Source organism: Haliaeetus albicilla, chromosome 14 (genome assembly GCF_947461875.1).
Source record: "Haliaeetus albicilla chromosome 14, bHalAlb1.1, whole genome shotgun sequence".
Taxonomy (NCBI): domain Eukaryota; kingdom Metazoa; phylum Chordata; class Aves; order Accipitriformes; family Accipitridae; genus Haliaeetus; species Haliaeetus albicilla.
The window spans coordinates 23,244,503-23,261,240 of record NC_091496.1 but is presented as its reverse complement, the minus strand read 5'-3'; the positions used below and the strand labels follow the sequence as shown (position 1 = coordinate 23,261,240).

Here is a 16,738-nt window from a genome sequence, read left to right as displayed (position 1 = left end):
AGGCAATGCAGCCCAGTACTTAATTATCCTTATCATTAGAATCTTCCAGCATGTCTGGGTTAAATCTCTCTTACTGCAATTCAAGTCCACTACTTCTCCTAATAGCCAAATTAACTATGACTAACAGTTTGTTCTTTTTCTGAACAATCTTTTATGTATTGAAAGAGATTAATGTAACTCCCCTCAATTCAGTCTTCTCCAGACTAAACAATACTAGTTTGCTCAACCTTTCCCTACAGGCATACTTTTAGATGGCTGATCATTATCACCGCTTGCAGCTGGACTCTCTCCAGCTACTCTACTTTTCCAAGTGAAGTCACAGTTCTGCTAAGAGGTCATAGCACTGGGGAAGAGAACAGATGGATTACATCACAACTCTAAGAGTTCCTTGCTGCAGTGGCCTCTGGCAATGCAAATCTCAGTTAACCATTCCAAAGACATTGCTCAGCTTTATGCCTATGCTTTCCATAAAGGAGGTTTCGCTTCAATTTGTGGAGTTACTGGAAACATTACTGCAGTCCTCCCTATTTGATCCAGTCATTCCCAGCACATCCTATTGTCCCACTCAACACTAAATCTGTTTACTGTGAGCTGAAGTTAATAATGAGATTAGCTACGCATTCTTTATTCCCTGCCTTAAGCTGTACTATCACAATATCACCACTAAAACCAGTGATACCATTTTGTAAATGTGGAAAATAATTCACTCCCTGTGTTTAAATAACTTAAAAAAAAGTGTTTGGGGATTTATCAGCACGAAAAATCCTCAATAAATATTAGATGACTATCCTAAAGAAATGAAATTAATACTACTGCAAGACGAAGAGAAATTGCAGCAAAGCAAACAGAAAAAATAATCATACAGTAATGTTCTGCTAACTGCTGGTTATCCTCTTTCATCATATCATAACCACTGAATGTCTCTTTTGTTTCCCTTTTAATGATTTTTAATTTACTAGTAGACTTCCATTATGTAACACAAATGAACAATAATTAAAGTAATTTAATCTACCATTGTTGCTTTTAAGCATGAACATTTTGCTTCTAGGTTTAAAGGGCAGCTCAATCTTCAAATTATAATACATACATAAATTCATGTGGGGGAGAGGAGAAAGACGGAAGAGACTGGGGACAAAACATGGTGATACTCCATGTTTCACACTGGTACCTCACAAAGCAATTCACTGCAGACTTGCTGCCAACCATGCATAATCCAAGCTACCTGCTACGTCCAGTAGCTGTTTGTCTATGCTAAAAGTCACAACATTAGCTGGTACCAGGGGAGCCACTAACCCTGCTCTGAAGTCCCACACATGAATGTGGAACTCTCCAGGAATATATATAAAAGCTCCTGATTTTTCATTGGTCTATCACCACACGGTTGTTTTTATTGTGAAAGAGAAAAGAATATTTTAAAACACAAGTGATTTATTTTATTTGTCATGCATGGCGAGGCCTCCTTTCTGTTTTTTTGAAAAAACAAGAATACTCTATGGTCCTGTTAGTTATCGCTATTTAAAGAACAGTTCAGTCTAATCATAACACTTCTTACAAAAGATGATAACAAAAAACTATAAAATATCTACCATCCACTCAAGAATCTTGTGGAAAATTCACAGCCAAGCGTGCAACTGCAACCCCATGCTTCATTTGAGAAACCTGACTTTCACTCACCCTGACAAGGTGGGAAAAAATCCCTATTCATCCTAACTCTCAAGCAGAGGCTGTTTCATTGGCAATCTGGTATCATTCTAATGAAGAACAAATGGTTATCCAAGTTCAGGATATTTTCTTAGCAGCTCTCTTTTTTCCATTTTCTTTTTTTCTCTAGAGAATCAGTCAAGAAGTCTGTTTCATTGAAGAAAAAAAAAAAGACTATTAGGACCACCAAAGTAAAAATCTTTAAAAGGAAGACAAGTTGACATTCTTCTTGGATTCCTATAAGGTCATTGGCTTTTGAATCCAAGTTCTGTTTTGATTTTCAGTCATGTCTGAAATAGCATCTGTTCTACTACAGGCACGTCTTAAAACCATTTAATGCTTTTTCAACATCTGTATTCAGCTTATTTCTCTCCCATCCCAAGGTAATTTTTTAAATAATAATATAATCTGTAATCTTTCAAAATCATAAAATCCCAATTTTATTCCATGTTTTGTGTATTTTATTGGCTTGTCTACAATTTGCATTCACTGTAGCCTACTGCTGACTGACTTCTTCAGTCTAGCATTGGTCCTTAGTGACTACAAGTCTCATATTGACCTCAGACTGACAGTAAAGAAGAATGAATCCTGAGTCATACTTATTGACCAGTGCTAAGATCAGGACTAGCTTTGTAAAACCTATGTAGCCTTCTAAAAACCATAATAGTCTCTCTCTACTTTCAGCCCTGTGTAGAATGAAGGAAGACAACAATATAATTTTGAGAAGAATAGAAGAACCTAAAACATTTTTTCCTGTCTCATTGAGTTTTATTTTTAACCCAGCATCAACAATTTTCAGGCAGATAACATGGATGGAGTGTAAGTTTGAACTCTACTGCCCTATTACATATGGACAGAAGAGCACCCTGCAGGCAGCATGATTGTCATATTTTGTTTATAGATATAATCATATACAGCACTAAGTGCTCCTGTTGTATATTTCACTGTAGTGTGTTCTTTTGTTAAACGCAGGGCTTAGGTTCAGCAATTCGAAAACATCTATCAATTATATAATAGCTACCACAGGAAAAAAGAGGCTCTCTGGCTTCTTTAATGAAATATAGTGGCCTACAGCAAAGCTTGAAACTTATTTGCTGCAGTTAGAGAAAACATCAGAAGCTTCTTGAATCATTTTCTTTTACCATGTCACAAGAAAGGGAACTAATGCATTTTGAATCTGTTACTTCCAAAAAGAATTCACTAATGTCAGTGTTGATAGTTTCCTTCAGGATTAGATACATAATTTACAAGAGTCCTAGAAAAGAAGAGAAATCAAATACTGATTTATATCTTTTTTTGTGATATGGCTGCCTGAAGGGAAGCTCATTGTCAATGAGGGGTTCCCAATTTTTACTAGTTCACCAAACACTGTGCTTAGGGCTGATGATGATTATGGCTGTCTCTCTGATAGTTCCATCACATCAGTGTAATTTTAATTTATGGGTTTCTTAGTCATAAATCAAGACCATTACAGAAAAATGGATGCCCCTGAGTCATTTATATCCTCAGTGCATACACTCCATAAATCTGAAAGCTTATGCATCCTTTTATTTCTAAGAGAATGTTAAAAATTTGTTATTGTAAAATTTCTCTTGCCTTGCAAGAGAACTGTTGTGCTCTGGTGAAAAAACAAAACAAAACAAAACAAAACAAAACAAAACAAAACGAGTGAATTCTGTCTTAAAAATTTCACTGTTTTCACTTGAAAGATATAGTGTTTTGATATGCTTTGTTTTTTTCTTAAGGAATAATATCACATAAATGGATATCCACTTAAGCTTTTTAACTGCATCAGCTAAATACCTGATTCTGAAAGCACCAATAATTGTGTCTGCCTGAAGTCCCATCAATCAAAATTACTAACTTGGAAGAATATGGATTTGGATCTACATATTTTTTCAGATTAGGATCTTTAAACACAGATTTTGGTAGACCAAAACAATGCATAAGCTTGAAATGAAAACTGACTTAAATGCTTTAAACTTTATTAAAAAGGATTTTTTTTAAAAGTCAAAATATTAGATTTTAAAATTTGTAAACATTTCAACTTTTTCCAACTGGCATTTAGGTTTCAAAATAGAACATTTTTAAAGAGGGGAAAAAGTCCCTCAGAAATTAAGCAGAACAAACTGAATGGGTTCCTAAGGAAAGGGAACTGAGAAAGTTGTTATTAAAAATTTAGGACTGGGACTATTTCTGTTTACTGTCACAAGCCATGAGTCAACATCTTGATCTAGCCCTTATTACAACACATGCAATACAGAACACAGTTTCTAAGAGGGAATTCATTATTAATCACAAAAGGAAGTTGATTTCAAATCATAAGTGCCAGGAGAAGCAAACTTGTTTTTAACAACTTTCCTCCCACAGAGACTGCATGGTTGAGAGCTCAAATTTGCTAAACCCACACATTTGTAGGGAACTTTTACATGAGACATCGTATGCAAAATACTGTTGCAATGTGAATAAAACATAACTTTTGCAGAAACAGCTACCTTTTCCTGGATTTTTATTCATTATGAAAACCAGAATATTTTTGGAAGAAAGCATTTTAACTATCAGAGTTTCCTGAAAAATGTTACCTTCTTCAACTGATAAAGAAAAGAAAATGAAGAAAGCAAACAACAGAAAACCCTCACAGTTAATGTGTAGTCAATGATCAGAAGTTCTAAGGCAATTATTTTTTCTTTCAGTGATACTAAAAATTTTTAGGGTCTAGTTATTTCCAGTACATTAAGATTATTGAAAGTCAGGCAGCCTTAGAGAGTAAAAGGACTTTAAAAGGGGTGTAAATCTACATTGTCAGAATCACGTCAAGTGATAATAGTACAAAAAACAATCAGGTTCTTTGAGATTATAGTTTGATGTTTCTAAACATCTGCTTTCAGAGTTTCCTTGCATCTGTCAAAGATTGAGATACCTTATTCAAGCTGAGGAATCACACAAAAATTTAAAATTTTTAAGATTCTGACTCTTTTTTAATTTAACTTTTATACTGGATCTCTCAGCATTGTCACGCATGTGTTTGTTTTGTAAGAATTGGAAGAGTAGTACTGATCAGTAATCGTGAAGTTCTTGTATCTGGAAGCTAGGGCTGCTTCAGAGGAAAACTGAAAGGTCAGTGTGCCTAAAGAAGAGCATTAATTACTGAGGACTACAGGGAGAAACCAGCATCGCAGCTAAGAGGGTTTCTGCAGCTGGTGAAGCCTGCTGACAAAAAGCCCCTTAGGGAGCATGATACAGAGTCTTTATCTAGCCAGAGTCAGCACTTTCTGCCCAAAGCGAAAGCCAGCACTGCACCAGGAAAGGAACCTTGACCACAAGGACCCGGCAGAGACAGTGAAAACTTTGAGGAACCAGAGGCATCAGCAGAGGAATCCTGAATCCTGAGGGTCAGGGTCAGGGACAGGACCAGGGCTGGCCACTGGGTGAGGAGCCATAGCCCACACAACAGAGACCTGCAGCCAAAACCTGACAGAGAAAATATCAAAGAGCATTCCACGGAAAAGGAAAACAAAAAGAAAGTGGAGAAAAATAATTTTAAAAAGAAAATCAGAAAGAAAAAAAGAAACCTTTTGATTCAGTTATCTAGATACAAGGTGTGTTCTAATCTTAGTTATATTAATTGTTCCAAAGGTTGAACTGTACTACAAACCTGGTACTTTAATGATTTATTTTTCTGTCATGGAAAATAAATAGATGAATAAAAGCTATAAATTTTCTGAAGCACAATACCAGCTGTATACATGAACACAATCATGAATACATCATAGCTACAACATGTTACCACACAATTTGAGGAAGAAGTAACTGTAAAAACAGGAGTAGAAGTGTCTAGAAAGGATATCTAGCTGACAGAATCATTAAAAATCATAGTTACACGTGTCTTCATTAAGAGGAAACTGCAGGACAAAGAAAGAAACAGTGGGAAAAGTATTGTATTTTAAAAGCATCTCCTTTATAGAACAGCAGGGTAAAAAGTGCTCTGCCATCTTAATACTGCTTTGCCTTCAATAAATATAGATGTTTTCACCGAATCCAATGAAAACATCCACTGTGATCCCTCTGATTCATTGGCAATCAAAGGCACTACCTAATTTGCAATATGATGATTTGGAGTATTGACAATCATTCACAAAGATTACTTGGTTTAAGTACATTCTGTCTAGTGAGAGGAGGCAACAGCTTTGCCACTGCAGATCATCATGTGGCGTAACTACTATCGACACGTGCTATGTAAGTTTAGTGAATATAGAAACAGATGGAAATGAACTGTATCACCCCTATCATGACTTCCTTCTTCACTGTCAGCGTACCAGCGCCTGCAGACGCCGATGGAGACCAGCATCCAGCATCTCAAGCCCTGACAATCTTTAAGAAATAAATCCCAGTCATCCCTTTAGAAATCTTCCTGGCTTTAGATAAAGATGAGTAAGTTGAGAAACAGGAGTGAGAGGTAGGGAGAGAAACATCTTGCTGAATCAGTCCCATCGCACCGTGCACGAGGGGACTGAGCCCTGTGTGCCTGTGCGCACCCTGGTCCGTGCGAGCACAGGCTGTCCAGCAGAGCAGGGGGCCGTGGGACGAGAGCAGGGCCAAGGCAGGAGGCTGGGAGAAGAAACACCTCTGCGGAGCAGTGTGCCAGCCTTTTCACTTCTCCACAACTCCAACTCCACACGTTAGACAGAGCTCGCCCGCAAATTTGGACAACCGGTTGTATCCAGCGCGTGAGCTCGTGGAGGTGAAAAAAAAAACCAGATGAAAAAAGAGAAGCAAGGAACATCCTAACACATCCATTCTTAATGAGAGTTAACAAGGGGTGTCCTTAGATAAATCCTTTCCTGTTAGCTTTGTGGTCAATGTGGTTAGCATGGTGTGGTCTGGGTAGCAGCCAGTCTAATCATATTTCAGAGAACTCCCTGGAGTACACATACATCAGACAGAAATAATGGGACTGAAAAGCTACAGGCTTAATGAAAAATTTAGCAGTCTAGGGGGGGATAGAAAAAGGCAGATTGGAATGACGTTAAAATTGTAGCAAATTCTAAGGTAGCTTTTAGCTACTACTATGTAACTGCTATGTTAGTACTAACATTTGTGCAAAATGTGTGTTAGCAGTTTTTCAGCTCGCCTAACAAACACTAACTTTTCAGAAAACTGTAGCAATTATAAAGAACTGGAACATATGCCATAATAGTTATGATAAGGGTCTAACTCTAGCGTTTTCCAGAAACTACTACTTAGTATTAATCTTTAAACTTGTTTAACCATTTTTTTCTTTTCTTCCCTTTCACAGACAGATATCAGGTTAGTGGAGGGAGATAACACTGCCACACAGTCTGCTACACACAGTTTCTGTTGGTAGGGTTTTTTCTATTTGGGCAGAAGAATTAAATAAATGAGTCCTTGCCAAGTAGTTATAGATATTAAATGGTAGATATGGTAAAGTGGTTTAACAGCTGTGGCTGAAAATAGGGAGCTATCATATGTGTTGCTGCAGGTAGCACTCAGATAATTATTGCAAAGTAGTCTCAACAGGAGAATCATTTGTAAATATTTACTACACTGTCTTTGTTACTCTTCTTCGGGAACCTCTCACATGGAAAACCAGAGATGTTTGAAACCTGCTTTTTGTGGTTTGATTAAAGTAACTGCATAAACTCCCTTTGGTGAATCTAATCATCAATTCACACTGTTGCCCTTCTCATCAGCCCTTAGCAAAACAACACTGGATATTTCACGTTTGCAGAGCTACCCAAATGGCTAATGTACCTCAACAAGTAAGCCCTTTAAATATTGCACAGATAACAAGGAAACAGTTTAACTTCATTTTGCTTTTCTCATGATTGTAACTCTTCTCGCATGGAGCCATCTTCTGACAGAAAGAAGTGCCTTGGACCCAACAACTTCTCAAGTTACAGCTGTGGCTTGATGCTTAGCTGTCATACAAATATTGCTTATTATATTTTCTGAATCTTATTGGGATGGTGATTTTCAAAGCACATATAATTCCATGCACAGGTGGGGCTTAACTACCACAAAACTTGCAGAACATATTAAGGTAGCAATTAGAAACACCCCCTAAGGATAGGTAAGTTGTTGTGTCTTTTGTTTCTTCTGCTATTAAGTAATATGGAACTATATTAATCCTAGTTAACTACACAGAAAAACTCCAAATTCTCCCTTTATATTCAAGAAATACTTTTATTGCAGTAGTTCACCATCCCTGTGTTTCAACTAAATCAGAAGTGGTTAGAGAGTCCAAACTTCTCTTTTACTAAATACATTTCCATCCCCTTATATTATTTGAAATACCTGGGCAGTATACATGTACCCATCATTTTGTCTGACACCCTCTTTTGAGGGATGAGTTCCTATTTCCCCACCTAACTTAATAATCAGTCTGAGGAATATCAGATATATAATGATTCTAAAAAATCATTTAAAGGAGCAGGTAAATACACAACCTACTTTAAAATATAAAGAATTTGGTTCAGGTTGTTTTGCTACCTTTTACTATCTTCTCACAAAGAGAATGGAAGAGCTCTCTTCTGCCAACTGACAGAGAATAAATCATCAACATTTTTTAAATGTTTTGAAATAATATAATACTCAATGAGTATTCTCCAATGTCTGCATCATAATCAAACTAGTACTTACATTTAGATGAAGTTGGTTAGTCCATTGACCAATTACTTTGTATTCTGCACTCTTGTTGGTGATTTGATACTGAAAAATATCATAGCGTCCAGGAGCATCTCCATTTTCATTGAAGATAACCGGTGTTCCAGCACTCCCTGAAAAAAAATTAAAAAGCAATTAGGATAAATACCTTTAAAGCAATTTTCCAGAAAATAGATTTTGGAGGAAAAATACTAATTAGAGATTGAGCAGGTTCTTTGTAATGCAAGGCTAGTACGGTAATAAATCCAGAAACCTCTGTGGCAGGTACACCTGCCCTGATAGAGACCGAAACATCTCAACTGCTGAAAAGAAAGAGTTAAAACTAGAAGCCATGGTTTAGGGGTTGAGCCACCTGGGCTGGTGGTCACATACACACCTCAGCCAGTGACCACCATCCCCTACACACTTCTGTCAGGTGATAGGAAAGGCAAGGCCCTTCGGTCAACATACAAGGCCCTCAGCCAATGTGACGCCTTGGTCAAGACAAATTTCCAGACCGCTGACCGTCTATGACCAAGAGCCCTGGTTTGACTTAGGGTATAAACCCGCCAGAAGACCCTTTCGAGCCAGTCTTCCTCAGAGCAGTAGGTCTGCAGTTGGAGGCTGTCCCCTTAGACTGGGATGCTGACTAAGGAAACTCTCTGGTGTCGAGTGCCTCGTCTTGTCAGTGAGTGATCGTGCATTTTGAGTCATCATTCTAAGCTTAGATTTCGTTATTGTTCGTGTAGTAATAGCTCCCCAACTGACATCTTGAACCTGTAAATAAGTTGTGTTTGTTGCAGTGTTTACAACCTAATACTCCTGTCCAGTCTGGCTGTTATATCTCAATACTGCATAATGTTCCTGTTCAATTTGACCGTTACATTTTGCTATCATTAAAGAACATTGACTTTTGAAATACACTGCTACCTGTCTGGTGTTTCTGCAACTACCTCACAAAGAGAAAATATGTTACCATCATCACAAAAACTACTTTATCTATAGGTTAATTAAAACAATTTAGAAAGATAATCTTTTGCAATCTTTTTTTTTGGTTGGTTTTTTTTTCGTGTGTGTGTCTATTACAGAACATTAGGAAATTCTGTGATAAAACAGAAGTGGAGAAGCTCCTTTTGACTTGCAGAAGGGCATGATTTCCCTTTAGGATGTGAATGCAGTGCAGTAGGCACAAAATAGCAATCTTGTAATGAACTTGATAAAGAATTTTGCTGTTAAGTATGAAAATAAAATTAATATCATCAACTTAGAAGCCAACACTCATAAAAGACCTTGAGATGCAAGTGTCTAAATCTGGCCACAGTTAATGTGATCAGTTTCTAGCACTGACCACCTGTGTAAAAGTGTTTTATCAAAATAAATTAAGGATAACAGCTGTGCTTGTTGCTCTCTCCTCTATACATGACACTGCCTGACAGAAAGGTCCATTGCGGAAGCTGTCAAAAGTTATAAATTGACACTCTGTTCTTACTTCGATCAACAAAATGTTCAAAGATTGAAAACTACATGTCTACCTTGGCAACCAGGCCAGCCAAATTAGAACACATTTTGATGAATTCCCTCAAGGTGAGATCAAGGATCTGCACTCCTACAGAGACTTTTCAAAAACTACACAAAGAATATGATTTTCACTCATCCCCCAAATTCATATGTATAAATGAATAGTATTTATAGTTGAGGTCCACTGAAGACAAATTTAAGTATGTTAAAGTTCTATTTCAGTGACTGGAGAATGAAATCTACCTTTACTGGGGAAAAAAAACAAACCACCATAAAATCCAGCCCCAATGCTTTCACTTTCTACATATGAACAACCTAGAAAGGGAGAATATTCAGCTCATAGTAAATTGGTACAGCATTAACCTAGAGGCCCCAAGTCCACTGTGAGTGGTTTCTAGAGAATGCCAAAAAGCCTGAAATTCTGGGTACATATCAAATAGAAGCTAGCCAGCAGACGTGGCAACAACAATCTACATACCCCAGAATTTCAGCATAAATACTTCTTCTTGTATGTATGTCTGTCTCCCACAAAGCATTTTGTTCTCTTGCTTGGTATAGCAGCTTTCATACAAAACTGATATCCAGTGAAATAAACAGTGCTTTGAGAGTGACAAGTGGCACATTAACTACTGTGCCAATTTCACAGTTCTGGCAGCAAAAGTCTGGCTGCAAAAATTAGATGTGAGCAACCATGGAAGAGGAGTATCAAAAAATTATGTGTGATAAAGACTAAAGACCCCATGAAGACACAAGAGACTCAACACAAAATTTTGGAAAGCTCTTCATGCTTTGCTCCCAATTCATTTGACAGAATGAAGGGCAAGAAAAATGCCAGTCTACAATCTTTCAAGCAATGAAATTATTCTTCACTGCTCAAATAACAGGTTGATCCAATAAATTTCTTCCACCTAATAAACACATACTCAACTCTTGCTGGTATGTAGGTATGTAGGTAACCTTCAAAATATTACTCTCAAGTAATGATGGAATTCATCTTTCCACTCAGCAGCATTTGAAGAGCTCATGGAAAGAACAGGTATCTTTTACCAACAGATACGAAATGTCCTTTGTATCCCTTAAGACTAATGGGAACTTCCGATGTTCTTATGCTCAGAAATAACAGTGTGAGCTTATAATCTATTGCTGGTTTTGGAAAAAATCATGTACAAAGAGACAGACTATAGTACAGGCTAGAACCATCTTTCTCTTTGATGTAGTGGTGTTCTCCGCTAGAGCATAACAGCATCTCACGCTGTGCACCGCAGTCGACAGGGACAGAGCATCCTGCTGAATTCAGCTGCCACTCCAACTGAGACCAACAAGATCTTTCTCCTATAGCAGAAGTTAAAACAAACTTTGCCAAGTTAATAAAATTAAGCTTGTTAAAAGCTGAATAAGTAACAGAAGATTCAGACTCCCATACATTGAGAAGACCACACTATCCCTCTGTTGACTAGCAGATTTAGAAAGTACCATAAGTCACAGTGCCTGCTGTAAAGTAAATCTTATTATAGCAATGCTGCCATAACTAGTAGATACTGTTAGTAAGCAGTACCAGACCCTTATTTTCATCCATGTCTTATGTCTTATGACTTATATATGTCTTTTAGTTCATTGTTGCTTTGTGAAATGAAACATGTAATGGACCTAAAACAAGGAGGTATGCATGGCTGGATTGTGCAAATAAACATTAGCTACATAACCAAGAAAGAAAAGCTTAAAAACTTTTGAAGAAAAACTGGGGATTTTACCAAGGGTTCCCAAAATTATGAATGCAAGATGGTAGCAGAAGCCTTGAAAGTGTAAGGACAGAATGAAACTAGAGGTCTCAAGGCTATAAACAGATCACCAAAGGTTAATCAGTGTTCTTAAAAAAATGTTAATCTCATCTGAAGAAAAATATACCCTGGTGGATGACGCAGATGAATAGTTCATCTGGGAATGGATAGTCCACAAAATGAAAAGGTTTTCTAAGAAAATATACTTTGTTCAATAGTTCATCAAATTAAAGTGAATACTTCCTGGAAAAAATGGTTAACACTGTACAGAGATCAGATAATTAAACTGTGTAGAGAAACACTTTAGCTGACCATAACTAATAGCACAGATGGAGGCATGTCTATATTCAGTATATAACACTGTAACAAATGCCATTGAGTTGTACAAGTGCCTCTTTTTTTGACAACCAGAAATGCAGAACTGACTGCTCTTCATATCTGGTACCATACTGCCACGTTTGCTTATACTGTACCATTGCAATTACAGGGAGCTGCATCTTAGTTCTAGTTTAAGACACTGAGTGTTTAATTGCTCCGCTTAACAGTCATCGAGGACTAGCTGCTAAATCTAAATGCAACACACTGTGGAGAGACAGTAATACAGAATACAACACTGACCTGAGGTAGTGAGCCCAGGTTAAATAAATTCCAGCTTAGATGAAAAGATTTTGGGAAACCACCCTGAATAGTTCTTGGATGTGGTATTTACCTTAGAGAATGAACTTGGATATCCTCACCCAGGAACCGCATTTATTACAAGGTAGTTAAAGAACAGTAAGGGAGCTGTGCCTTTGGGCCTTTTCACATTTTATCCTCTGTATGGTTATTTTGCCATGCATAATTTTAACCCATGATTGACTCAGGTAATTGTATTCAATCTGTCACCATCTTAACTGAATTTTTAATATTGTCTGGATGCCTAAAACAGAAGTACATAGTAGATTCTCAAGAATACATAATAAGCTTGGCTAACTATGGAAAATCATGTGTAAGCCTTCATCTTCTTCATATTTCCTTTGTGCCAATCCTTTTTTGGTTTTTGTTTGTTGGGTTTTTTTAATATATAAACAGAGTTACTAACTTATTTTGAGATCTGTTTCTGAAGTCTCTCTTTGCTGAGCAATTCCAGAATACTTTTAGAAAGCCTTTTTTTTTTTCCTGATATATAAATGTAGACTGATAAGTGGAAGGAAAATTTCAAATTTCACAATGAAACATTGCTCAAAAGGTTTTCAGGCTTGTTTTGAAATCACACTTTTTTGCAGTTAAATAGGTAAAACAAAATAGGAAAATGCAGCTCATTTAATGTCATCAGTCTATAAAGGAAAGACAAGCAGTTAAGTCTCATGGTTCATATAGAATGAAAGTGTTCATTTTTCTTTACAGGAACTACTTAACCAAAAGGGACAAAAGGGATAAGATACAGAGAGAAACATGTAGAGACGGAGCTCCATCCATTCTTCTGCTGCTTCAAAGACATCACAGCACGAAGGGATTACATTGTCCTGACAGCAGAGCTGTGGCTATGTCCAATGAGGTGGTTCAAAATACGGACAAAGAAATACTAAGTTGTGCACCTGAACTGGTGTCCTGACTTTTTCAAGTCATAAACATAAGCATTTGTCTACTGTTGGGCATCCTTTTAACAGCCCTATGTACTGTAAGTCTGATGTGGTCACCTCAAAGCTTCGGAGTCTTTGCTGTATCGCATACCAAGTCCCTTAGATTTTTTGAAACACTGAATGGCTGATAAATAGATCCTGCTTCAAATCACTCCAAAATCAGACTGGAATATATAATCTTCTATAAACCCTATAGAAAGTAGAACAGTTCTGTTACCATTCATTTGAAGACAATCCCTATCCACAGCATAAAAGAATATGTTACATTTTATTAAGCCTAAGGACACATTTACTTATTGCAGATATAAAGTAATAATCTGGTACTGAAAGAAGTTATCCCTCCTCCTTCCCAGTTTACAGCCAGCAGCATTAAACAACTCTGGGTGTTAAACCAGCACATTAGGTAAACATTACTGAAGCAATGTGTCTGTGACCTCAGCTGTTTATAAGCCTTTCAACATGCAGCTTAAACTACCCAGAAATGTTATTTAGAGAAGAAAAAAAGTAAAATGCATGAGGTTTTTAATTCAGAATCAAGAATGTAATGGATCCTTTTGAATTCTTAACGCCTGACACTGATGTCAGGGAGGACTCTTTCTGATAAACAACTGTTTTATGACAGGTCCTTTGTGCACTGAACTTGAAAATTCACAGTCTTCTGAAGAAATCTTTAAACATGTACCGTGATAGTCTTAAGATGCTGCTCAGCAACTACCTTATCCTGCATATGCCTACCTTATCAAGTTACATTTCACATGAATCTAAAACATCCCTGCTCCTAATGCAAACTGTAATCGTAGTTCCCTGTGAGGTTATGGAGTAAACTTGCCCAGCTGCCTTCCAGTGAAGTTGTTCTCTTTACATCTCAGGTAGTGGGAAAGAAGTGGAATGACTGGAAAACCACAATTTCATGCGTAGTTGTGGCCAACTACATTTTAAAGTGATTAATCCGTAATGGTTCCTAAATTAAGAATAGTGGTGAGCCTTATTAAAAAAAAAAAAAAAGTTAAATTAAATTAACAGCCTTGGATTTTTCTTATATGAAAACCTTTAATAAAAATTTACTTATTATAAGGCATTGCTACTTCAGTGCCTTGACAAATGTGTAGAAAAGTGGTTGTGTTGATAAGTCTTACAATGGCCATTTACAGTGTATTCCAACTGTAGTGGAGCTGATGTCATTACAAAGCTTGATACCAGATACAAATCTGTTATTTCACCATATTTCAGTGGCTTGATATTAATTTCATTTTTTAAACTGAAATGAAAATTTCTTAAGCTAAATCTTCATCCTTTGAGCTGCTCCACATAGGCTGTTTTATCTGTAATGAATCCTAATGCAGTCAGCATGGATTCAAGGGTATGTTTAGGTGAATGGAATTCAAACAGTTTATTGTACACTGTAATACAGTTAACTGTTGTGTATCAAAAACTTCGGAATGCACCATCTGTTAGAATTTGGCTTTACTGGAAGACTTTTCGGATTTATAGGATTAACCCTTATTTCATTAATTTATACAATTAGTTTCAAGTGGTAGAGTTGGGGGTTCAGATTTTTTTTTTAATTAACATTTCATTTTAATTAGCTGTTACTAATTACAGAGATGTACATGAATTAAATTGTTCTCAGTAAAGTAGAAAGAGGGAAAAAGTACTACAGAGATGTACATGAATTAAATTGTTCTCAGTAAAGTAGAAAGAGGGAAAGTAACCATTTGAACTTTCAGTAGCGAGAGTTCTCAGAGAAGAAGAATGCATTTGTAAAATTAAATAAGAAATATGTCACTGATAAGTATTTCCATGAGACAAATGACATAGAAGGTTGAAATGAAATCAATGAAAGAGTAAATACAAGCTGTTAAAACATTTAATACTTGGGGGAAAAAAAACAAAAAAAAACAAAAAACAAAAAACCACAGAGAATTACAAACAACTAATCAGAACTAACAAAAGTTAATTTGTGAACATTTGGCTGGCAGACAGAGGAAGAAAACACACTGTATCAATCTATGTAAGGTTTGTAATAAATGAAGCCATTATCTGCTCAATCTCCATACAGCAGACATTTTCAAACAATGAGCAATGTGGTTACTAAAATAATAAATGATGATTGTTTTACACCTATTCAGAATCTGAAAAGACTTCTCTTTATGCTTACCCTAAATGTCTCAGTTCAAGATTAGGACAATAAAACAGGATTGCATCCAGTTTCTGTAAACATAGACGCTTACTGATGTTTTAAATATCCTAAGTTACTGGAGACATCCACACAGATATGCAGAATATGCATATGACCGAGAACCTGTGCCTTTCCCAGGCAGCAGCTGGAGGCCAGATGGATACCCTGGGGTATCTGAAATGGCATTCGATGCCCATATTTAGGCAATTTATTTCACTTACCACAGGGGAGATTATGGCTTTTCATGTACAAATGCACAAAACAGAACCAAAGAGAAACTGAGAGTGCTACAGGAAATGAATTATATACAGATTTGGGACATATGTGATATAAATTATGGTGGTACCCACTACAGGGCTCGTAGAGAAAGTAAAGAATTTGGTATTAAAATAAACTGATATAAATCAATTCCAGGTCAGGCAGTATGACTTTATATTATTGCAGCTGATGGACAAGAACTTTAGTTGTGATTCTGCAGAGATGGGTATAATTTATTTGATGTCTTGATCCTCAGCACAGTGAATGATTAGAAATGTGTACTTTTGTGAAAGGAACAGTTCATTCCACCCCTGCATGAGAACATCAAGCAGGGTGGGTATCATGAGTGGGTATTTAAAGTAAGAAATAACAAGTAGTACTTTTTTCCTTCCAGAATATGACAGAACTTCTTGCCACAGCAAGCACAGAGACACGATGTCTCATAAAACTTACCCTAAAATGAATAAAATTTGAAGATGAGACTGTTGCAGCCAACAGTATAGGTATATTAAAAAACAATTTTCCCTGTCATTCATTAGCGTGTCTATCAGTGGTTATTAAAAGCAGTGATCTAGATGCAACTCTGGTCCGTGCAGTCCTTCAGCTACTAATTGCAAGAAGAATATACAGGTGAAAAATTATTCTACATTTTATTTGTTCCCTACATTCTCTCCCCAAGTACCTGCTATCAGCCACTCTCAGCAAATGCACTACACTGGTGAAATTTTTGTTCACATCCTCTAACAAGTAATACTTGCTCCAGAATGTAAAAGGACAGAACTCTAGCTCCTCTCCTTACAGCACCTTGAGTCTACTAGCAGGTGATAACTATACCTCTAATACAACCACATCACAGATTAAACTTCATATTTCGCCAGATAAAGAATTAAAATTGCTAGACACCAGTCCTGCTATGGTGACATAGTATTGTGAAGGCAGTTTTATATTTCCCCGCCTGGGCCGATGCCATTCTTCTCTACACAGCGAGGCTGTGCCTCTACCTTCACCTCTCCTCCCAG

General features: G+C 36.8%; 1 protein-coding gene across 5 annotated transcripts in view; it reads right to left on the bottom strand.

Moving 5' to 3' along the window:
• Positions 1-16,738, bottom strand: part of GRM8 (glutamate metabotropic receptor 8) — a 358,114-nt gene that overhangs the window by 63,432 nt on the left and 277,944 nt on the right. For all 5 annotated transcript variants that reach the window (XM_069801987.1, XM_069801982.1, XM_069801985.1 and 2 more), the window contains one exon: positions 8,362-8,498. In XM_069801987.1, coding sequence (XP_069658088.1) covers positions 8,362-8,498 — 137 coding nt within the window. The remainder of the gene's footprint in view (positions 1-8,361; positions 8,499-16,738) is intronic.